Below are 25,141 nucleotides of genomic sequence, written 5' to 3'. Positions count from 1 at the left end.
TTGTCTTTGTGTCTCCCTGTTTCCCTATGCAATACGTGTCATGCCTCTTTGATTTTCTCCTGCCAATTTTAGAGTTGTAAAGCTCAACCAGAGCCTACTCTTTTATCGGTGTTATTGCGTGCTTCCTTCTTTTATTATCTTTGTGTCTCATTTTAAGAATACTATGTGATTTTTGTAAGAGAAAAGATAAAATGGTTCTTTAGTTGGTCATCTAACTTCTCTTGCTCATCTAACTTCCTTGTCTTCTAACTAAACACTTAAAACACTTTGGTGTGGTTGAAGGCAACGTGCGACTTGACTAACATGATAAAAAAAAAACTTCCTATTAACATGTTCCAAATAGAAAAATATGGGATTTTTCTTGATTGACCTTCATTACAAACTAAGCTGAAAAAACTTTCAAATCCTTCCCAAGAGGGTTCTCAATTAACTAGCTTCTAAAAAATTAGACGTCCTCTACATAAAAATGGAAGAAACAATGTAAAAAATGAGGAATCATCGGAGGGCAGACATGACTTGCTTCAATTGTTGAGAGAGAACATCCTTGACAACTAAAAATAATAAGAAACACATCCGCACAACAATGAAGCCAGAAATCTGTAACTTAGGGGCACTAATATGCCCTGACATAATTTTTTATCACATTAGAAGTTTCAAATTGAAGAGGTACCAATTTGTAATAACTAGGGAAACCAAATATGTAAATAAGCTAGCTTCAGGGGCCAAGCCATGATTTTTTTCAGGGGTAGTTCAAACAGTAGAGCCAAACTGAACTTGAATCTAAAAAATACATTGCACAACTAAAGTTTTAAAATTTTTTTAATGCATTTTTTTTTTCAAATAGTTGAAACTATGGCCTAGGTGGCCCAACCCCTCCCCTCCACCTCTGACTAGCCTGCTGTCACCCAGCTCCGCCACCTCCTTGGCACAACCCACGAGAGCTTTAGATTTTAGGACCTTCATGGCATGCATTAGACTCCAAATCTATTGGTACTTGAAAGGTTGCAGTAACCACTTATCTCTCTTTAGACGGAAGTTGATTATATGCTCAGTCTTAAGTAGACTAAAAAAAAGCACCTTCTAATAACTCTTTGTAAAACTCGAACAAAAGTGTCAATAACGAGTTTGGTAGCAAGAACAATCTGTGATTGTTTTATGAATCTGTCAAAAATTTGAGGCAGTTCCGTTCCATGAAACATTAAATCTAAGATTTTATGAACCTAACCCAATCTCTTAAGCAGATTTAAGGACAAAGTGACTGTTTGACAATAGTGACAATAGGAACATGCTTTTGATTACTATGTTATAAAAGTTTACGTAGCTTCATAAAACAATATATTCTAGTGCCGTATGTCAAATTTTTTGTGGTGAGGAGATGGTATGGAAACTTATATTGTTCCCAAATCGCTCCTAAATATTAAATGCCCCATATAAGGAGCAGACGAACATGGCCGAAACCCGTTAGTGCGAACATTGAGGCGTGCGCTTCACCTGCAAAAGAAAGAAAAACTGTCGGAAATTTTTATTCGTTTCCCCCCCTGTTTCCCGTCCCCCGGACTCTGGTTTCCCCCTTCTCTGCTCAACTGCTGCGTCTCTCTCCCTTCCAACTCACTGCTGAACGACACTTCTCAACGCTGCCAGAAGCTTTGTCTCGCTGACGCTGGTCTCTCCCTCTCTCTTTCTCGTTCTCTCTCCTCTCGTGCAGGTTCCTCTCTCTCTCTCTCTCTCTCTTTATATATATATGGAGGGCAGCCAGCCAGTAGTGGCCGCGGGAGTCTGCAGCAGTGCCATGGAGAAGACCGCACCGCTGTTGAGCTTCTCCATGGAGCTCTTTCTTTTTCCCTCATGGCTCACAGATGCCTCTCTCTCTCCCTCCCTCTCTGTATCTCTCTCTCGCGTCAGAATTTTGTTGCTTGCTGTCTTGGGTGAGATCAACATCGCACGTGTTGGGTGAATCCTATGCAGTGCCTTGGAATTTTTTATTGCTTGCGTTAAATCTGAGGAATTGATGGTTGCACATAAATTGTTTGATGAAATGCCTCAGAAGGATGTGGTGTCCTGGAACTTGTTGATTGTATCTGTGGGTTATGTGAAAGGCAGGGGATGTGAAAATCTGCAATGTCATTACGAGTGCGAGTAATTGATGATGAATAAGGAACTTATTTAGTATTTGGTCTGTCCGAGTTTTGAATTCCGGCAGTCATCATTTTTCTCCACCTTCTTATCATGACAGATTGGCCAACTAATCATGCTTCTAGGCTCTATTTACTCATACTACAGGCTGCTTTGAAGTGCAAACTAAAGACTCTAACAGTTAGAAACCTGATTATATATTTCCTTTGTTTATATTTGAAGTTCTCAGTCGTACTTTAAGGTTCGGAACTCGTAAGTTACTGAAAAAATTAGCTTGTATCTCTCTCTCAGTTTACAATTTTGCCTTAAAGACAGTTTGGAGGAATTTGTAGCTACAAATTTTGCACGATAGTGTATTGCCACAAAGTCTGTCTTCACAATAATGAATAATATAGTCTACTTTGAGGCATGGGACGATATTATTGCATACTTGGTACTTGGTAGGGCATATTGTTCGTCTAATCTTCCCTTTTTTCAAAGGCTTCACCAAATATCTGCAATTATCTTATGAATAATCTAGGCATTGGAAGATGTTTAACCTAGCTTGTTTATGGAGGGCAACCTGTCTTGTGCTAGGCTTAGCCAAGTGCTGGTTACTGTGGCATGTCTGTTCAAAGTATATGCATATATGATTGTTTCTTTCCTTTTGGGTTGCTCTTGTATTTGTCTAATTTTTCTGGTTTGACATTGACAGAGTGTTCATATGACTCATAAACATTGTAATTTGGGACAAGGCCCATGATTAGTAAGGCTGGTAAAGATTGAGCGATAAAATGTCTAACTTAAGTGGAAAAAGGAAAACTGTCACTCCTAATGAACAAAAGCGGAGACATATATGAATTAAATGTTGTCATAATTTCATGTCAACCTGATTTTTTCATTATTTTGTTGACATTATATATTTCAGTAAGTTGATCTTGAAGCTTATGCTTCAATGCCTCAAGGGTTATGTCTCATCTCATGGTAGGCTCAATGCTTCTTCCCTTGCCTCAATGCCTCTAACAACATTGTGAAGGTGGTTGAACACACAAATAACAGACACCCACCTTAAAAGGCCATTAAAATTGCACATTTTGAAAAAGAAAGGCCATATATAAATTGGTTATAAATTCGTTAAAATTTATGTCTATTCTAAGTCATGTGGGGCATTTTCTATTTTTTGACTAAAATCTTTAACAATGAGAAAATTAACTTTCAAATCCCTAAAAGACTAGTTTTTATGAAGTTCTATGTGGTATCTGTTAACCCGATAAACTCTGCCTTTTTTTTGAAAACCCAAATCGCACACCTTGTTTTCACAGGCAAGCTATAGTCTCCAGCAACGAATGATGCCTTCTCTCTCTATTTCTATTTCCATAGCAGTCAGGCCATAGTTTCCGTAATGGTGATGTCTTTCTCTCTCTATTTCTATATCCACTGCAGGCAAGCCTTAGTCCCTAGCAGCAACGATGAGCTTTCCTATGAACTCCAGCCCTTCTCTCTCTCTCTCTTTCTTTTTTCCTGGACTCTTGAATTGGAGTGAAAGCAAACCAGAGATTCCAACAAACTCTTATCTGATTGAACACCTAGATATCCAAGCGCACATGCTCCAGACAAAACAAGGATGCCCTTCTTCTCCTCCACCATTTTAATTCCTCCCTTAAACTGGAAAACAACCTCCCCACAACTCTGTGTGCACATCTGGCTCGCTTGTTTCAATATCACCTTGAAGTGGGCAGCACTCATCGACTTATATGCCAAATCCAACAACCTCTTGTTTGCTGAAGTTCCTTTGCATGATGTTCTATTGGACCACTCTCCTCACCACTCAATCTAATTTGGTTAATGGTGGATTTTCCCGTGAGCTGTTCGTCACAAGGGTACAGAAAAAGCTTATTACTTGGCACAGGTTGGTTATACTCTTTGCTCAGAATTGGCCGTAAAGCTGCATTGGAAGTGTTCTAGAGATTGTGGGAGTGCAAAGTGGCTTGTTATCATATTATTTGAGTTGAGCCTGTTCTTGGTTTAAAGTAAGAATAGGTTTTGCCAAGCCTCTAAAAAAGCGCATCTGGACAAATTCACTTTATTTGATAAATTACAAAAGAAGCAGTGATTGCAAATGAGGTAGCCAAGTGTTGTGGACATTTTTCTCTTCCGAAGGAATAGGTTACGTTTCTGTTGTTTTCTGTTTTATATTTAGTTTTCTTATATTACTTCTGCTTCTGCTTATTTTGATTTTCTTGGGGGCGTCGTCCAGAATGCCAGATCACCCATCATGGGAATGTCAATATTATAGTGGTAATATGAATAGGTTGGGGATTTGTTTGTCCATGCTGCTTAATTTCAATTATTTGTTGACATCATTTTTGCCTTCTGGGAGAATGGACTTTTGTATCTATTGATTGCATTATGCATCAAAGTGTTGAGTAGTTATTAGCTGTGTGGTTCTCATACTATTTATTTCAAAGGAAGCTATCATTGAAAATTTTCTTTTCCATGTTCCATGCCTTCCCTTCCTCCTAATTTTGTTCATTGTTGATAATGATTGTTTTTCATCTTAGTGCTTTTTGTTTTATCAATTCTCCCTCAGATTAGAGCTTGTAAAATTATTTCCAAATGAATGCTCAGAATGTTTGATGGCTGGCCTGGAAACATTCATCATCATCATAAACAAAGTCTATGGACTCCTGAAAGTTAACCAACTAATAGTTGAGATATGATTTTCAATGTAGACATCATGCTGCGAGTATGTTTATACTCTTTTGGTTATTGTCTTGTAAACTTCCTGTGTGTCGGATTCATGATTTACTTATACTTTAGTATGTGAGTATTGTAGCCACTTATTTTCACTTGTTTGGGAGTACCAATAGAGATAATTATGGTAGAGAACATTGTGAATATGGAGTTATGGCATTTGTTATCCTGTTAAAAGGAACAAAATTCAAGAAGGGTGCTTTTGAATGTCAAAATTTATTTAAATACTCATAAACCAAAATTTCCCTTTATATTTTGAGTATATTACTTGCAGCACTTGACTTGCAGTATTTTTTTTTAAATATTTTGAATAAGTCTTCAAAATTTTGTCATTCCTTTGTTATATACATGCGTACAGTACAGTTCTTCTATTTATTGTTTTTTTTCTTTCTTGTATTGGCAGTTGTTGAAGAAGCATTGCACCATGAACTAATAAGTGCCCCATTCTTTTTTTTTCCCCCATTCTTGTGCAGCCATGGGAGTTGAGGAGACTCCAAACATGTCCATGAAGAAGAAGCGTTCTCTTGAGGCCTTAGAGCAAAGATTTGCCAAGATCAATTCACCCAACCAAGTCACCAACCAAAGTTTACCTGCTGTTGCCCCCTGCTCTCCCTTCTCCTCGGTACCTGTCACTGGCCCTGTCTTGCGTGCTTCTTCCAAGAAACAAAGCAGCAAAGGTATGAGTGAAAAAGAGATGGGAAAGGGTAGAACTGGTTGGTCATAGGATCGCGTTGCTTCTTGAGCATAAGTGCAGTCAACTTTACGAGTGCCTGTCATGCTTCTGTTCATCCCTTGGGCGTGAATCAATTTTCTAGCTTTTGGTCTCTCACATAATCTTTGGCCTTTCCTTTTTGATCTCTAGTGAGACACTGCAATTTTACTAGTTTAGGCAAATAAGCATTTTTTTTGGGGGGGGGGGGTTGTTTTTAGAAAATCTAACATCAATAATGCAGCTATAGCCAGAGTGAGCAAACAAAAGCTTTGGTTTATAAATGGGGGAGCTGGTGGAGCTCTTGAGCTGGTCAGGTTTTCTTGCATGCAAAAGCCATATTGGCTACCGATAGATAAAGGTGTGCCGGGGGTCTTTGAGGATTCTTTACTCCTGCCAAGAGCTCTGTCCACCTGGCGAGGGTGCTGGATTAAGACCCTTAAGTTGAGGGAGGTCAAGAGTCAAATATAATGGGAATAGCTCTTGGCATACTAGTGACTGTCTCCCTAACCCCAGAGTCTTCACCCCAAACGAAAGAAAGAACTCCCTGATCCTTTTTTATGTGTAGGTTAGCAATGGATTTTTATAATATTCCTCTTGGACTATATCTCTAGGTAGACCAACATCAATGGCTTGAGTAGATGGGCACAACTGATATGCTAATTGTTTTGCTGCCTTTTTTGACTAAATTTTCTGCTTGAAGTTCTTTCTGTATTTTAATTGATCTTGTACCAACGTGAACCATGATACTTTTTTTTTGACACAATGTTAAAGTGATGTGGTTGAAAAACAACAGAACTGTCAGTAAATCACTACCATTTTTTCTATCATGTGCAGAAAAAATATACAAGATAGGAATAAACTCTATACTAGTTCATGCATGTTTTTGTTATACTTATACTGTATCTAAATTTATCTTCACTTCTTCATTTAACAAGTATTCGTTTTCAATTCAGATTCAGAAGATGATCCTACATATTTCAAGTTATCTAAGCCTGTACATGAGAACTTGTTGAAATTAGAGGAAAAGGTAACACACATTTTTTGTCTACCTTATGCTTTTGTTTCATGATTGCATCATTGGATACTAATGTGGACTCGTGTACCTTTCACCAGAACCTTTTCATTTCTAGTTTACAGTTGATTGAGGAGAGAACTCTCAATTCATTGCCAACTTTGAGCTAATTATGACCAGCATATATACTTTGTTACAACACCTAATGTATAATATTTACTCTGGAACCTTCTTTTGTTGACGAGATCCAATGGTTAGACTTATAGGAAACAGTAAGAGGATCTATTTTTAAATTTGAAGTACCCTTAGATTGTGGGTGTGACATAGTGGTATCATCTAGTTTAACTAAGACATCATAAACATGAGTTAGTTTATCACTTCTAGATGTCATTATTTCCATTTTTTTTCATTATTTTTACAAGTTCATATCTAATCTTCAGAACTTACATGGAATTGGCAGCTTTCAGGTGTAAATGAAGCTCATGCGGTCCAGAAAATTGTAAATAGCCTAATAGAAAATGGAGACAAAGCTGAGCATTATAGGCGAGGTGTATTAAGGACAAAAATAGATCATTCTCTTTTGCTTGATAATTACGTACAACGGAATGGTGGTTCTATGAAATCTCGCAGAAGGTTATTGCAGAAACACACAAAGCGGTCAAAACATCATATGTCACTGAAGCAACATCGACAATGTGGATCCTTTGATGTTCCAAAAATGTTCCACAAGTAAAGTTCCTTCTTTTAGATATCTGCTGTTATAAATTTTTGCAAATCTTTCGCTTGTTTGGTTTTGGTATTGCCAACTCCATTTTGGCTGGATGCTGGCCACATATCTAATTTCCTTGAACAGGATGGATTTTTATCTTTCAAAGTACCAAATCATGCATGTTTCTCTATTACTTATAAGTTGTAAGTCATGATTGATAGCATAATGGTACATATTTTAGTTCTCAAGATGGCATGATATGGTTGCATATTTTAGTATTACTCCTTTTTTGATTCTGAGATATGACCATCACAATCCCAAGACTATCGATTTATATTTCATGTTGAAAAGTGGTGGTACCAACATAGAAAGAAATTATATTGGAGAATTAATATAGGAAAGAATGAGAGTTTGTATCTCAGTTGATAGTTCTATCAGTCAGGGATATTATTTGATGTTGTTAGAGGAGATTGTGTAAGGCAGGAAGTCAAATTGGATCTGTATCTAAGGCTTCTCTCCATGAGTTGGGAGAGTCACCTGTCGCTAAAATAAGTTACTGGAACTTATAATTTGCGGTAAAGTACAAAAAAATATTGCAATGATAAGAATGCACTATTATGTCAAAAAGGGTGGGTGGATAACAGGATCTGGGCATCCATAAACTTTTATTTCATTGTCCCTAGGCTATAGGACAGTGTTTTCAAAATACATTTATTTACAGGACAATGTTTTCAAAATCCATTGGTTCATCATAACAAATAAACGATGTGTCATGCTTCTGGTTGTCCATAACCTGACCTGTGTCTGAATCCAGTGTTGAGACCAGCACATCTTGAACTGACCTGTGCCTGTCTGATGTTTTAATACGATCAACTATGTCACGTGGGTGTGGGGGTGCTGGCGCGGGTGTGGATGCAGCAACTTTCAAAAAAATTTAGGTGCAGGTGCAGCGAGGATGTATATATGTGTGTGTGTCTACATATATGTATATATGTTATATAGTTATTTAACTGTTCAGTAACCTTATTTGTCTATATTTACATGTAAACTTTTTGTATTAGAGCTGTTTAGTCAGGTGTATATTTAAAATGGTCAACTTTGGCCCAATTCAGCTAACCATATGGACATGCTGTGTTGGAGAAGCACCAGCGTCGACATAGGTGCGGCAACCATTTAGGAGCACCCATGTGACATAGACGATCGAGCTCAGCCATATGGATGGAGCTTGACCAGTCTGGCAGGATGGATCCAGTGTTGAATTTTTAGCCCAAGTAACCTGCTTAAACCTAATAATGTCTGAATTGATTTATTTATTTTAATCTTGCCATAACTAATAAAGAAGGATCTATTAAATGCATTATTTTCAATTTGATGAGGCTGCACATGTTACCAAAAAAATCTACAACTTTCTAGAATATAGAAGAAATTAAGAAAGTAATGTGTGTTGTTTTAATGAAATTAGCGCCGGCTTCCAACACCTCTTTCTCTCTCTCTCCATGTCTTAGAACCAATTCATGGTAAAAAAGTAAGCTGATTTTTCTGCCTCTATATAAATATCATCTTATCTCTCTCTCTCTCTCTCTCTCTCTCTCTCTCCATGTCCTAGAAAAACCAACTCATGGTAAAAAAGTAAGCTGATTTTTTCTGCCTCCATATAAATACCATCTTATCTCTCTCTCTCTCCATGGATCATGTCAGCAAGCTGCATGGAGTGCCCTGCAGTATGGTGAGTGACCGTGACCCACTTTTCTTGAGTAATTTCTGGAAGCATTATTTGTCACTGCAGGGAAGCAAACTATGTATTGAACTCTACCTATCATCCTCAAACGAATGGGCAAACAGAGGTTACCAACCGCATTACGGAAACATACTTGCGGTGTTATGCGGAACAACAACCTCATAACTGGATTGCATTCCTATCATGGGCACTTCCTACAACACAAGCCAGCACTCTAGAATAGGGATGATTCCCTTCGAGGCAGTCTATGGCGAGCCTCCACCTGTCTTAAGGAGGTTTCTCCTGCAAGGTGACCAACTTAACGAAATGAGTTATCCTACAACACAGCCCAGCACTCAACAATGGGGATGACTCCCTTCGAGGCAGTCTACGTCGAGCCTCCACCTGCCTTAAGAAGGTTTCACCCACAAGGCGACCAACTTAACGAAGTAGAAATTCAGTTACTTAGTGGGGACAAGGTGCTAGAAGTGATAAAGGCATGCCTGGCTGCAGCCCAGAACAGGATGAAATAGCAGTATAACAAACACCACAGAGATAAAGAATACCAAGTGGGGGATTGGGTTTATTTGAAAATATTCCGTGTCGGGAAAATAGCATGCAGAACAGCAGAAACTCACAAGTTTATGTACAAATATACAGGGCCGTATAGGGTGCTTGATAAAGTAGGCAAGGTTGCCTATAAACTGGCACTGTCGGAAGAGTCCAACATCCACCCAGTACTCCGTGTCTCGTAGTTGAAGCAGAGCTAGCCCCCTCCAGTTGAATCAGCTGTGATTGTCTCCCCAGTTGCGAGCACTACTCAGTCCCCTCAACCCTTTAGGGTCCTCCGCACTTACACTAGAAGTGTTCATGGTCAGGCCAAGGTACGTTGGCTCACCGAATGTTCAGGAGACGAGGACATCAGTCCAACATGGGAAGATCCTGTGCTGCTGCTGCAATGTTTTCCAGAGTTCACACCTTGAGGACAAGGTGTTGCAAAAAGGAGGGGAAATTGTTAGTTTTAAGGAAACTGTGTCATCATAGGGGGGTCTTTTATGAATAGAGATAGTTAATAATGGATCGGATCCCCTTGTAGACCCAATATCCTGTACTCGTAAATATGTTGTTACCCTAAGGGATTAGGGTTACTCAAGTAATGCGGATTTCCTCTCGGTGAGAGGGAAGTTCAGGCCTGACTGCCTGTTGGGAGGGTGCGTGAATTATTGTTAATCACTGGTATTACACACACAACACTAACACATTGTCTACACATACATATATTATTGTCACAAATATTGTTCTCCAGGTTTTGCATTCACAAGGTTTTTCTCATGTAATAATCGAGAAGTTTTTTGGAAATATCTCGAGAATTCAAAAAGTTAAAGAAATCGAAAGAAAAATCTACTCACACACATGTGACTTAAACCAACTTGAACTAGCTATTATTCTTAGGGCCTTGACTGACCGGTTTCTAAGTTTCGATCTTGACAAGTTAGCACAATAACAACTGGTCACCTTGTCTCTCAAATGTCAATCGATGAATGACTTAGGTAACTTATGGAGCTATAAGATGTGACAATTTTGAAGGACTCCTCTTCGAGGCCTGTTGTTCTTGTTTGGAGCTAGAACTAATTTTCTTTTACCAATGTTATAAATAGTCAAATTGGTTCTTCAGTTAAGCATGTGACAGACACTTGCAACTTCGACTTCATGTAGATATGCATATACCAGTACAAGTGTATATTGTTCATATTGTATCAAACCTTCTTTTATTGTATAATAAAAATGGAGTATTTTTTTTCTGTTCCTGTCAATTTGACATAGAGATACAGAATGCATTTAGGCCGATTTTGGTAATTTACCATGTGGATTTTCAAAATGAATGAGACGATTTATCTGTGCTATAACAATATAAATTTATGGATGTTGCTCTGGAATTAATCTTGAATCTCGCTTTCAGCATCCATGCCCATTTCTCTTCAACTTGGAAGTATTCCTTTTTGTGATGGTGCCCATGAATCAAGTTACCTTTGTGTTTTTAGCTTCTGATTCTCTGTTCTTTCTGAAACACTTGTGCAGCTCTTCATTATGCTGCTTCTAATGTTCATATTGCAGCTTTGATTCCTGCAAACCAATGAACCATATGTGGGAAGAATACATCAAAGAACTTTTACATGAGAAAAGGTAAATTTTTTTTTTGCATAAATACTTGTAAATGTAAGCATCTGTATTTAGGGTCTCGTGCCTTGTGCATTTTCTGTACCTTTTTGCTATTTTTGATTTTCGTCATGTCTTGAGAACTTGTTTTTGTCCCCTTGACACTGGTTGACTAGCAATAAAGACAATAGTGGGCTAGACAGTTTAATATGGAAATTAGCCCTCATGCATCTATGCGGCCTACACACACCCACGCCCTCACCAACATATCCCACATTCCCACCCAATCCTACTTCGGCTAAAATGATTGATTTCCCTGGGAACAGCCCTGCTTAGGTGTTGTCAGGGTCTTTTACATAGCCATGCACAATATTTTTGGCTATAGGGTATCACTTGTCCAATGTGCATGAGTGCTCAAGGAATTTAGAGTTAATATTGTTGCCTTATCTATGGCTGTAAGAAAAATCATGCTACGTAGGATATTACTAATCCTATGTGCATGTGTGCTTAAAGAACACGTGGAGTTAATAATGTTGATTTATCAATGCTTCTAGGAAAAATGGGATTGCCCAGCACCTGCTGACAGCAGATTTACATGGCGCTATTCTTCTAGGTAAACCATTTTTTATGTTGAAATGCACTGATGTAGACTAAACTGCAACTTTATTCCCTTGTTTCCTTTTTCTGTGTGTTTTTTTTTGGTAGTTGGCTATACTTTTATCTGGTGCTGCTTTAAGATCTGAACTCATTGACTTGCAGTTGCTGAGAGTAAGATAGCTGGTTTCACTGGAGAATGGGGCATTATGATTAGGGAAACTGCACAGACATTTGGGATAGTCACTGTTAATAATGTATTTCGCGGTAAGCCTTCTATCATATTAAACAGTGCCTGTATGTGTTTGCATCTTTATTACCTGGTCACAAACATGGTCTGTTGATTAGATGCAGGGACTCTATTTAACACTTTGAAGCTTGACCAGTGGGCAGTAGATATGTGGAAACATACACATATACACATAAGGACATGTTAAGAACATAAACTAACTAAAGGAGAAACGATATGATTTGTGCTTAATCGTGGGAAGTTGTGGCACTACAATATCTGGTAGCACATTATTTTAGAAATTCATTTAAAATTATAAAAATATTGTATAATGTGGTCAAGATGGTTGTTGGATTTGTAACTAAAAACAGATACTAAAATCTATGATGACGACAATTTCAAAAGTCAGAAAAAGGTATTTTCAAGCTGCATTATGTAGGAGTTCAGCACCACCTTGGAACATCTCAGCTCAAGTAGGCTTGCCTTTTTCATGTTTTCTTACCTTCAACAGTTTTTAGATTAATATTGATGGAAATGTTGTGACTTATATCACATACATATGCTTCAGATTACATTATCACATAGGAATTCCAAGTATTGATGTGGGGTGCATAAATGCAGATATGATGCACAATGTCTAAAAACTCACTGAGTTGACTTTGCCACTCTGATTGGATCAGCTCCCTATTTGGTAAATCCAGTAGGTAGACTTGGAATACCTCAACAGTAGTTGTCATGTGACTTGTATTTTTTTTGTTCATGTTTTCTGAACCAAATATTGTTTGAAAACTTTACAAAAGCATATTCAGGTTTTGATGTCATAACAACAACGCATTGATTTCTTTCATTTGACTGCCCAAGTTACATAGAAAACAGGCCTGTAAATGAAATAGATAGAAACATAAATATGTTTGTGTTATTTCATCCAAACTTGATCTTTTTTTGTAAAAAGTTCAATATTGTTTTAACTTTTACCTAAATTATTTTACTTGATGTTATTGAACTTGTTCCTCATGCATACAGGTTAAAATATCAATTTATAGCTATTTTTATGTTCACATAGAAGTTTATAACTTGATATCATTTTCTTTCAAGTTAAACAGTTAATTAGTTAATAAAACCTTACAAATTCAACAGTCAACTACTTAACAAAGCCTGATCCAAATAACCGAGTTCATTCTCAGAGTTACAGGCAGTGCTGTACGTATCGTACGATATGTATCGTATCGAACGTAAAATAGATACGATACACCACCGTATCGTACATTTACGATATGGTTACGATACGGCAATGATATGGCAACGATACGACATGATACATGTACGATACGGTAATTTTTTATTGATTTATTATTATTTTTTGAGAAATTTTTATATTTTTTCTGATTATTTTTTTTTTTAAAAAAGAAACGATATGGTTACGGTACGTTACGATATTTTACGATACAACATATCTTAAAGCCAGACCGACACGACTTACGATACACTTTTTACAACATTGGTTACAGGTCAATAGGCAAACAATGAATTCTGGTTCATTGAATATTAGAACATCGATATGTCACATGTGTAGAGGGCACTTTCAAAGAATCGTGGGAACAGGGATACAGTGGCTGCATATATACATATAATCAATAAGATTATAAACAAAGAATTCTTGTACTCATTGTCAGGTTGCATCACTCTTTTAGAAGTTGTGTGCTACATAGTTGATAATGTATTAATGTGTGTATGTATGTGCACCTTTGAGAAAAGTATGTAGGATTCATCTTTCTTTCTATAGGATGAAGAAAGAAGCCTATAACCAATTTGGTAGAGTTCAAATGTTTATTCTTCTAGTTGTGCCACACTTTACCCGTGGGACGTTTTGGTATTTCTAACCAAAGATGTTCTACTCCCAATCCTTTTTCTCAGTGCATTTGCTCCCTTCAAGAGAAAAGTTGTTCATAGAGCACTTATTGTCAATGTTGTAAGTGCATATCATAACACGCACTGGCCGGTTCAGTAGTTAGATACAACTCATTAGCTATCATAAAAAATCATACATTTATTTTTTAATATCAGAAAAATCAAAAAACAAAAAAATAAGGAAAATTCAGGAAAAATCAAGAAAATATGTTTTAGATAAGAAAACATGTTGTACATAGGTATAACAATGGACATTCGTCAATTCAACCTAACATAGTGACACAACACAACAAAAAATATGTTTAAGGCTTTATACATCACAAAGTTAACTTGTTCAATGCAAAAAAGAAAAAGAAAATGTGATAATCTTTCATGGTGGAAACTGAAGCTGCTCTTTCTTCAATTGCAATTCGATCTCTCACATGCAAATGGAGCTTCAAACCGACGTTTTCTCCTTCAAAGGTTCAAAATCTCAAAAAAGAAAAAGAAAATGTGATAACCTTTCATGGTGGAAACTGAAGCTGCTCTTTCTTCAATTGCAATTTGATCTCTCACATGCAAATGGAGCTTCAAATCGACGTTTTCTCCTTCAAAGGTTCAAAATCTCCCTTGTACTACTCCTAACAGTATACAGGAGTCGGTTCTGAAGGGGTTTTTGAAATCAAAAACTTTAAATTGGGTCTCGAATGCCTCATTGTTTCTATGGAGGCGATGTGGAGTCTATGACAGCATGTCGTACAATACAATGTTATAGGGGTACATTACAGCTCTGTAACTAGTTGCACGGGTAACTGTATGTACAGCACTAGTCACATTCTGCATTGGCGTGTGCATTTGTGTGCCAAAGGATGGAGTTTCTCTCTCTTAGTGCATATTAAAGAGCTTCATAAACACCCTTGATTATTGTAAGAATGGAGTTTCTCTCTCTTAGTGCATATTAAAGAGCTTCTGCAATACTTTCACAAACTAATTACTCACTCACATAAATACTATTTTCCCACAGTTATATAAAGGGGAAACACATTGAAATCATAATAAAGAGATCATGTTATATTCCCTAAGTACATGCAATCATGCATGGCTACTTTAAGAGGAAGAAGTTCCCTTGTTTATACAGAAAGGTGATTGTTCTAGCTGAAATGGCCAACCATGGATGCTCCCAACATCTAAAACACCTTTTTTGCTGTAATGCCATTTATTAGAATAAAGAATAGGAATAAAGAAGAAACTAACAAAATGAAAAGAGCGCGCACACACACACACACACATGAATACCCTCAAATTTTGTCATCACCAAATGTTTGCTAAGGTGGACCGTAGACTGGGACCTGCTAGGACCTTGGTGAAGAAATCTGCTCTCATATTTGAACATCACGTGGAAGAGATATGTAATTCTTCAAAAGTTTTTTATGATAGTGGTCATTTGTGGATGGTATGGTACTATGGTTACTTTCGGTGTATATACTACCTGGCCGGCTGGCCCAGAGATTTGGATGTGTTCAACCTATTTACTTTTTTGCTGCTTCCTACATTTTCAGGATTTAATAAATCACCTAAGAAGACAAAAACTAATAATCGAATGTTGATTCTATATATCCAACCCAGTTAGCATCATTATCTGACATTAGATTCAAAGAAAATGAAAATGAAAGATCCCTGCAGTTACATGGATACCTCTATTTGGGTGAGGTATAGTGTCTACGTGAGTGGAACGCGTGTATGCCCTGAGACACAGCTTGGACATGGTCAGACCTGTGTCGGATGCAGTCAATGCACCGATGGCCATGTCCATCATCATTTTCTACTTGGTCAAAGTTATTCAAGTCCATTATGTCCACTAATTAAGTTTTTTTGAAGTAATTGTGTATATAGGATGAAAGAGCCCTTGACAGAAACTAGAGGACTCTTCATGTTCTCTGCAGTTTGACTGGAACTGTTCAGTAGGACTTTCCAACGAGATTTTCTGGTAACCGTCCATTTTTCTTGCAACTTAGTTTGTACTAATAGAACTTTCTATATTTGTTTGTTTGTTTAAAATCTTACTTTTTGTTATGTGTGTGTGTACGGCCATATGTCTCCATACCCAATTTTTTTCAAAAAGTGCTCCGCATCTGTAGCCTGTCCCGATACCCATACCGGCATCCGTACCCATACCTATGTGACATAGACTGAAATAAGTACTCAAGAAAACGAGCAGTTAATTATTACTATTTTTTGTGCATGAATGCATGATATATTCTCTAACCTTTCATCATTGCTGCACTATCTTTGACGTGATGATTAAGCTATAGTTCCTGGTAATTGTTGTATTAGTCAGAACATCATGTAAAAATTTCATGATTCTTGGTCTGAGACATGCATTATGAGGGTTCTGTTAATATTCTACAAGACGATTAGGTGTCCATTGTCTCATTCTTTATTTTCTTTCTCATTCTATTTAATCCAGTTGTGCCTAAAAGGGGATCTACTTTCATTCTCCGAGCTGATAAATGGAAAATTACTTTGATTGGGGACAAGCTTCTTTCAAGAAATGGAATCGTTGTTTAATTGGGGCAATTACATGGACTGCTATAAGAAGTAACAGGGAGGGGGAGGCTTTCAGGCCCATCCCCCTTATGGCATAACAGACAAGTCGCCTTCAGGTTTAATGGCACGTGTATTTTTCCTTTTCCTTTTTGGTTTATGGGTATAGTTGAAACTGTCCATAATGTTGAAATTTTCCTCGAGCTCAAGTTATAGTCCCACTGGTCACAATTTTATGCCAGTGACACGAATGCTGGTATTGTAGTAAATGGTAGCGCACTGCTGCAAGCCCATTATTTGTCCTTTTATTTTCAAATAATTTGAATGTGTGCAATAAATCAAAGAAGTGAAAACTTGTCATTTATCTTTCTTATATTTTTCATTATTGGTTCTGAATGGTGTGCCTGTGTTGTACTTTCCAGTTCTAGTGAAACTTGAATGTGGTATGGTTACAAGATGTGTGTACAGGAGGCAGCTGTTTGAAGGATTTGTTTACTTGTTTCATTTTCTTAAATCTTCTAGAAAAGAAATCAGATGGAGCAACACTTATAATCCATCTGTCCTTGCAATTTTGTCTCATTTACTTACTACTTCGGGTGAGCAGCATCAATATTTTATCCTACTGCCTAATAAGAAATCTGAAGCTCATACCCTTTCCACTATCCCCCTAGGCCACATGATCCAGTTTTACTGCTTCAAGATGATGTCTCCACTATGTTTCAACTTGCATAACCTTTTGGAATAATGGTTGTAAGTTTCTATTTTTTATTTTGCAGGACAGTCACTAGAAGAAACATTATAAGTTGTAAGTAGAGCAACCTTAAGGTTAAGGTGACCCAGAATTAAGAATCCAAGTCGCAGCATAAGTGTGAATTAGGAACAAAGCTAAACTTTCAGACAGTTCATTGAACCGTTCAACATCTTTAAGAAACGGAAACAGAGTTGCCACAACCGTGAGTTTTTCTGGAACATTTTTTCTGGAACATTAGTACTTTAAATTATCCTATTTTTAATTTATTAAGGGGTATAAAAGAATAGGACAGTGTTTAGCTGGTTTTTTTTGCTCTTTAAAAGCATTGGAATTATGAACGAGGTATGATGGACGGAAAGTGGATTGAGGTTGCAAAACTCTAGGTGATGAAGTGAAGACGCTTTCGACACGGGATAAAAAAAAAAATTAGGAAAAATTTTCAAGCAGTTTTTACTCTTTAGCTCACTTCAAGTTTAAATTAACTACGGATAAAGTGGAGAAATTAGAGAATCGGATTTAGTCTTTGTCATGTCTGGTTTGTTAGATGTTTAAATATTCAGTATTCAAACCATATTTTTAAATTCGCAACTGAATTTGTCAAGTTCAACTTTTAAACTCACAATTGAATTCAGTATGGAATCCATAGTGGCTTGAAACTAAATGGGTAGCATGCTTGACTTTATGTCCATTATTTGCTTGTATATGTATTTTTTATTGATAAAATTATTATTGTTAGTCAAATAATAAACATTAATATTAGTCTCAGGGACAACATATCAGATATTAGATTAATAACCATATATATAGTTTCAGGCCCCGTCATTCCGAAGATCACATTTACTTCATGTTCCCTCTTCTACTGGCTGGCTCCATTTTCATTCAGGTGGCTGTCCTTGTGAAGACTTACAACTTTATTTAAATTAGATTTAGTTCAAATGCACATCAACACCTCATTTAATTTGCATCCGGGGAGAATTGTATCAACGGATAAACCAGATCCAGTTGGAATCCAGATGAAGGCCCCATTCACATTACACGTAGCTAGTTTTTGCATATTAATCACTTTTAATTTGATATCCAATTATTTTTGCTATCTTTTGCAACAGAATCAAGGAACAGTGTGCACAGGACTTTTGGACTTTGGAATCAATTACAACTAATCAACAAATCTATTTGCATTGGAACCCAGATCCTGATTCTGTCGGTCAAATAGGGGGTGTTTGATAGCCTCAGACTTGAGATCCTTAGGATTTGAAAACAGTGGATTTAAAACCAGACCTTCCCTACCACCGATCTTAAATCTGGCCTTTCTCAATGCAAAGAAATAAAATAAGAATCTTAATGGTCGATCTTATATTTGACCTAAGATCTTTAGTTTGATGAATGATGGATCTTACCATGGATCTTTTGCAATATCAGCAAAAATATGTCACACCAGATCTACATCATATCTATGCATTTATGCGGATTTGGCTTTGAGTCCAGGTACAATCTGCACCAAATTGGGTTCTTCAAAAGGAACAAAAAGTTAATTTTTGAACATTGCTGAACCCACTTCTTGACTGAAACTCGAAGGAGATATATAGAAGATTAGTGTTCATCAGACTTGGTCAGTTGTCTTTAAATGGATTGGGAACTAAAATCATGTTCAGATGTCATGTAAGGCTATGCATCACCCTTTTAAGGCAAAAATTATCCGAGATAGAGGAGGGGACTTGAGCTAATGGGTCAGATCTGTTATTTGACTTCAGTCCAGTTTTCTAGATAATTAAGTTTCATTAAAATAAACTTATGAAATTGTTTTAAAAATAATATAGTGATAATAATATATTAACAAGTAACACTAATCAACCAGGCTGGCCCGGGACGGGTTAAACCATCTACTCCTTAACTAGTCGGGTTCGTCTTTAGTACTTTTAGAACTGACATGAGATAATGAATGTGGGCATATCTGGCTGTATCAGTGTCGGGTCTGGGTTCAGTCTGGTTGGGCCAGCTCAACCAGGCCTGTGTGCAGCCATGCGGCTGCCATTTAAACCAGGTTTTCATGAAACTTAGTACCTTGCCAAATGTCCACTAAACCAGGTTTTCAGAGCTGGAGGGCGTGAAAAAAAAGAAGAGAGAGTTATAAATTATAACTTAATTAACTTCAACTTTTTACTCCAAAGGACCACCTAATGTTTAGCAAATTGTTATCACTGAATATGTTTAAAATAATACAAAACCACATGATTCACAAACAAAAGTTTTAGAAGATATCTAAAAAGACAATTTAACCCTAAAAGAAAATAAAATATTTTAAATAAAAGGTTTTTACTATCTACATTTTTTGGTCAATCTCATCATTTTTTCTCCAAAAGAGGGTCATTTGCATGTCATGCATTAACACCTATGCTGGTTTCCAATGCAAATGAGAGTTGAGAGCTAGGTTCATCCATTAGCACACCGGCTATTAGATTTATAGCTGTTTGCATCCTAAAATTTGTTTTGGTTTTTAAAGTACTTTAACAAAGTAAATTTTTTATAGAGAAAAAACGGACTCGTCTGTCGGTATAAGAATTGGCCATTTCCTACACCTTTACCAAAGATAACTAATCCAAAAACTATGTTCACTATTGGGCTATATGTTCACTTAAACATATATTTTATCCTAATGCAGTGTAATGCTTGGCAAGAAATTTTTGAAGATTGGTATTTCATAAACTTTTATGTGAGAAAATTTTGAAGTACTTTTGAGTGAATAATGTATTTTGATTTGAGAAATCTTTGCAAGTAGCCTTGAAAACTTTTGGAAGCCAAGCCTGGTATTTTGAATATTTTTTGTTCTCTTGAAACCTTAAGTTAGTTTCAGATATTGCTCTAATTTGGTTACTACATTATTAGACCTTAATTTCATCTTGTTTAAGTCCTTTAAAAAAGTGTTTGTGATTATTCATGAATTTCGCAAGTGATTGTGAGTGCGTGAATACATAAATGCATTGATTTTATTCGCTTGAACATAAATTATTCATTCATATCATAACATTCATCTAAGAGTATTTCTACCATAACTTACATCTAAATTTCCATGCATTTGCTTATATCCTCTTTTAGAAAGTCATTAGACCAAGATACAATTTTCAAAAAAAGGTTTTGAAAGTATATTGGGATTGTAGACCAATCAATTGGATACATTAATTGAGTTTTGGACTAATTGAAGCAGATGAGTGAAAATCAAAATTTTAGGTCTTAGAGAAAAGACAATTGAAAGGGAGGCGATTGTCAACTACAAGAGAAATTTCTTTAAGGAAAAGACAAATTTGAGAAAATTTATAAGTGAGAAGGATTTTAAGATTTTAAAAGAAACATGAAAAGAAAACTCAGAATGAGAAGATTAAAAAAAAAACACTAAACAATAAAGAGGAAAGGTAGAAACCATGAAATGGAATCAAACGAAAAGTTAGTGTCCAAGAGAAAGATGAAAATAAGAATTATATATATATATATATATATATATATATATATATATATATATATATATATATATATAAAGAGAGAGAGAGAGAGAGGGAGAGAAAGAAAGAAATATATCATATTATCTAAGAAATTTATCCAATTCCTTCTATCTTACCAGCCACTTCCTTCTCTCCTCTATGGTGCCTTTAAGTGTACAAAGTCATTCCTTGCAATTGGACACAATGATGATTTTACAGGCATATTGGTGTAGGTGTGAGATACCCCACTACAAGATATCAAAATCACCTGAATCAACATTACCCTCATTCTGTCAAATACTCTTAACAAGAGAATTAATTAAACGAGTATGAAGAAGGAATCCACCTAACAGTAGTTTTTCCCTTTTTTGAACTTGACAATAGATAAGATACTGTGTCTCCTAGTGGAAGTCAGTATAAACAGCATCCATATGTAGCCAAGTGTTAACTTGATCATATTCTCTTTTCTTCCACTTAATGGCTTTGTATCTATCCTGGCAATAGTTCCATATAATCATGGGGAAATCCTGCAGCCAACCCTCACTTCAGAAGTCAGGAAGCAACATGTTTCGAGGCCACCAGAGTCTCCAAACCACTATGTGAAAGGTAATATTCCAGTACTTGATTGTCCATGCATGTATCAATTTGGCATGAAGCTAGACCTGAAATTCTTCTTTAATTGCTATCTGCCTAACTTTGGGACCATGAAATACTGAACTGATTGGTTTGGCAGCTCTGCACCTTGCTGACATGGTTATTGTCTTCACTATTTTCCTTAGACGTGCTGCACCGATTAGCCACATACACACCAATTTTTTGCAACCTATCGAGAGTTGGGAGTCAGGAATTGCATGCTTTTAAGAGAAACCAACAAGCTCTAGTTGGTGGTCTGTAATTCCAGATGTCTTTCCTCCAAACTAGGGCTTCACTCCTAGTTTTATATTTTTCATAAATTCTGAAGCAGTTAACTTCTCAAGATCTTTGATGTTGTCTTCAATAACACCTTGTCCTTGGCCTAAATTCATATGACAGAGCAAGGAAATCCCCTCAACTAGGGCAAAAAGATGGCTACAGTCTTTAGCTATTGCTTCCCTCAGATTTATATGCAGATGATTGACAATCAACACCACGAATGTGATTAAGCAACACAGTGACATACCAATTGTTAGTCCAGAATCTAGCTCTATTCCCACTACCAATATGCCACCTCATATTATCTGTAATGAGAAACCAATCTCAGAGCAAACCTTTCCACACCCACAAACCATTGTTGTGCAAATTGGGAGACCATTAACCCTTGATCATATTTAGGTATTTGTGATGGAGCCACATCCGTACACCAGCATTAGCATTAACAAAAAGCTTCCAACTACTTAATACCGACATGAGGCTTAGCCTAGGGTTTACATATATCTTTTCATGAAATGAGATGAAATCCCTTCAAGCCATTAACACTAGCTGCCCCCAAGAGGCTGTTCATACTTTTCTCAAGCTCTTTAATATTTAATTTAAGGATCCTCACCCCTTGCATCCAGAAATTTATTAGGGGTATTACGTTAAATTTGACCAAGCATAGAGGCTTGCCATTTTGTTAGCTTTCTTGCTACTTTCTCCATGTGGGGTCCACATGAGGAGTCCACCAATTGATCTGCATTGAAAGGAAGGCCAAGATATGATGGGGGAAAACAAGATGGTGACCATTCTAACAACGCAGCCCGGCTGATTCCTTTTGCCTTTGATAGTGTTTATAGTCACCAAATGCGACTCATCCTTGTTCACCTTCTGAACCAATCAATCAAATGTTGAGTCATAATGAACTGATCATGTATCATTCTACATTTAAGAAAAGCTCTCTGGCTAACATTAACAATTCTAGCCAAGATACCACACATAGACAAGACCATGATCATAGTTATGAGATCTTGTAAGTGCAATTGTAAAGGGCTATGGGCCTAAAGTCATTGTGCCACTGAATTTACGCAAAAACATTATATTGGTTTTATTAATATCTTCGACCATCATGCCCACGTTAGAAATCAGTTACTGCTTTACTGATATAATCTTCGATGACGCCCCACATTTGCTTAAAAAAAAAAAAAAAAAATTCATAGAGGTTTCTGGCCACTTTCACCTTTTCAATTCTTTTTTTCTTTTCTCTATTCTTCGCTATCGCATAAAAGAAATGCATGTTTTCATCCCTTTCTTGCAGCCAGCAAATTCTCAGTTTATTGCGCCATAGTATTTTTTCATATTGAAATATTGTGAGAGGGTGGATCTCATTCTCAACTTTTCTTCAACACTTCCTGCTGCCCCTTCTTCTATTCTCATATCAACAACCTAGTATTGCTATTGAAGGGAAGATATTCTATCAGTTAGTTTGTTGAGGCAGCTTTCCTTGCAGCTTGAAATTTCTAGAAAAATTTAAGCATAATGTGTAGCCTGAATATTGCTTTTGTCACTCTGCCTCTATTATAATTTTTGTATGATCAGCAGGAAGGCAAAAATTGTGAAAACAAAAATATCGATCTTCTTGGTATGTGGTATGTTGTTTGCTTTATTAATGGTGATCAGATGAAAGCATAGGAATGGTTGTTACATGGCAGCTGCAGTTCATCTCCATCTCTTAATATGACACTCTCCTTACTTCCATTCTTCCTTCGTTTTTTGTTGATCACAATCTAGGCTTCCTCTGAATCTCTCAAACTAATATAACGTTGAAGGGGTTTCCTTCCTCCCAAGCTCTTCATTAGCTAGAACCTAAGGGATCTTTTAGATGCCCCATAGCACTTTGTTGCCTCTCCTTTCAAATGATTTAGATTTACCCCCACCTTAAAGGCAAAACCTGGAGAAAACTCAGTTTACCTCTTATCATTTTCTGGCATCAAGCTAGTAAAGGCATCAGCTAAAGGTAAGGATAAGGAGGGACCTGCATAATTTATGCTCGTTCCTGGATTGGTTGTGCCGTTTCCTGATCCTTCCTTATCCTTGACAGTTGCTCCTGCTTTCAGACCTGCAATTGGTGTACAAACTTCATATTCCTTCTACCCTCCTTGGCTAGGTCTCTTGTTTTCTGATTGGGTGTCTTGCTAGACCTTACATCCATGTTTCCAAGAGGCCCTTTCCCTTTGAAAACAGTGGTTTCTGCCTTCGACAGGGTAGAGCATCGTCATCTCATCTTTCCTCATTGCTTTCACTGACAGGTAACGCCTGAGTGTATCATCTGCAAAAAAGATGCATGCCTCATAGTGAATCTCCTATTATAATAACCTATTTCCACCCAATCTAGTAGATACTTGTGGCTTAGGAGAGAAACCAACAGGGACATCGATCCGTGTTCGAGTATAACACAATTTTCACCATATTTTGGTACATGGGTCTTCTTCCACAATGTTCCCCGTGGTCGTAGCACCCTTGCTATTGTCGAACGAAAAGGTATATTTGTTCGGATTTCTCCCCATAACGCATATACAAAATCAAACGTATATACCCTAAAACAGGATCATGCTCACGCTAAATCATTGAAATAAACGAATTCCACCCATCAAAGAGTCCGTAATTCCATACCGGTATCTATACATTTCAAAATTACCCCATACCATCTAAAATGACGTAATATCCCAAAATGTAATAACTTAAGCGGATATTCACGTTAAGACAGCCATAATGTCTGAAATTCTTCATAGACATATGCCGGCCCACCAAATGATCTTACAATCTCCCACTTGGGACAAATATGTCTTTATATATTCAGACATTGCACAAAACCTTAGGAGCTCATAATTGCTGTGTTATTAAACGTCATTTCACCAATCTCGTCCATGATCATATCAATACAGAACCAAAGCGGCTTTCGCTATATCAAAATTAACTAAACCTTCAATGATCACAAATGTTAACATAGCCAATGACATAGATCTGATATGGATGTATAGCATGAGAATTACATGCAATGTGATTACAACATGTCTATTCTCAACTGATCCAACTTTAAAACCTTATGGAGATCAAAACACAAACACATGAACACAAAATGGAAACAAAGAACTTCAAACTTTATTCTGTAAAAAACTGAATATGTGTCCATACATAAGAGCAAACAAAATACAAACTCCCACTAAACTAGCACATCATCCAAGGATAACACCCCCATATGAACAACATGTTCGTGAAAGACCTTAGGTGTTAAACCCTTAGTAAGCGGATCCGCAATCATAGAGTTTGTCCCAATGTGCTCTAAAGACACATGACCATTCTGTATCCTCTCTTTAACAGCCAAAAACTTTATGTCGATGTGCTTCGACTTTGACAAACTGCGGCTGTTATTAGAGTACATAACTGCTGAATTATTGTCACACAATAACCTTAGTGGTCTTTCTACACCATTTATAATGTGCAACCCCGTGACAAAATTCCGCAACCACAATGCATGATTGGATGCCTCGTAACATGCTATGAATTCTGCTGCCATAGTTGAAGTAGCTACAAGTGTC

At 36.9% G+C, this 25,141-nt stretch overlaps 1 protein-coding gene across 3 annotated transcripts; it reads left to right on the top strand.

Annotated features, from left to right (window-relative positions):
- The first annotated feature begins 1,432 nt into the window (after window positions 1-1,432).
- On the top strand, window positions 1,433-16,789 carry LOC116254795 (ribonuclease MRP protein subunit POP4). Of its 3 annotated transcripts, XM_031630372.2 has the most exons (9): window positions 1,433-1,663; window positions 4,998-5,062; window positions 5,340-5,543; window positions 6,532-6,605; window positions 7,051-7,319; window positions 11,132-11,200; window positions 11,728-11,786; window positions 11,933-12,034; window positions 16,351-16,789. In XM_031630372.2, exons 2-9 carry the CDS (start codon window positions 5,020-5,022, stop codon window positions 16,449-16,451), a joined length of 921 nt encoding a protein of 306 aa, XP_031486232.1. In that variant the 5' UTR covers window positions 1,433-1,663; window positions 4,998-5,019; the 3' UTR covers window positions 16,452-16,789. The 3 variants fall into 3 exon arrangements, with proteins under 3 accessions (XP_031486232.1, XP_031486234.1, XP_049933971.1); XM_031630374.2 differs by lacking the exon at window positions 4,998-5,062 and having other exon boundaries at window positions 1,437-1,705; XM_050078014.1 differs by lacking the exons at window positions 1,433-1,663; window positions 4,998-5,062 and adding an exon at window positions 1,726-4,021.
- The last annotated feature ends 8,352 nt before the right edge of the window (window positions 16,790-25,141 follow it).

Source organism: Nymphaea colorata, chromosome 5 (genome assembly GCF_008831285.2).
Source record: "Nymphaea colorata isolate Beijing-Zhang1983 chromosome 5, ASM883128v2, whole genome shotgun sequence".
Lineage (NCBI taxonomy): Eukaryota > Viridiplantae > Streptophyta > Magnoliopsida > Nymphaeales > Nymphaeaceae > Nymphaea > Nymphaea colorata.
Note: the sequence above shows the minus strand (reverse complement) of the source record. Positions and strands in the feature narration are given on the sequence as shown.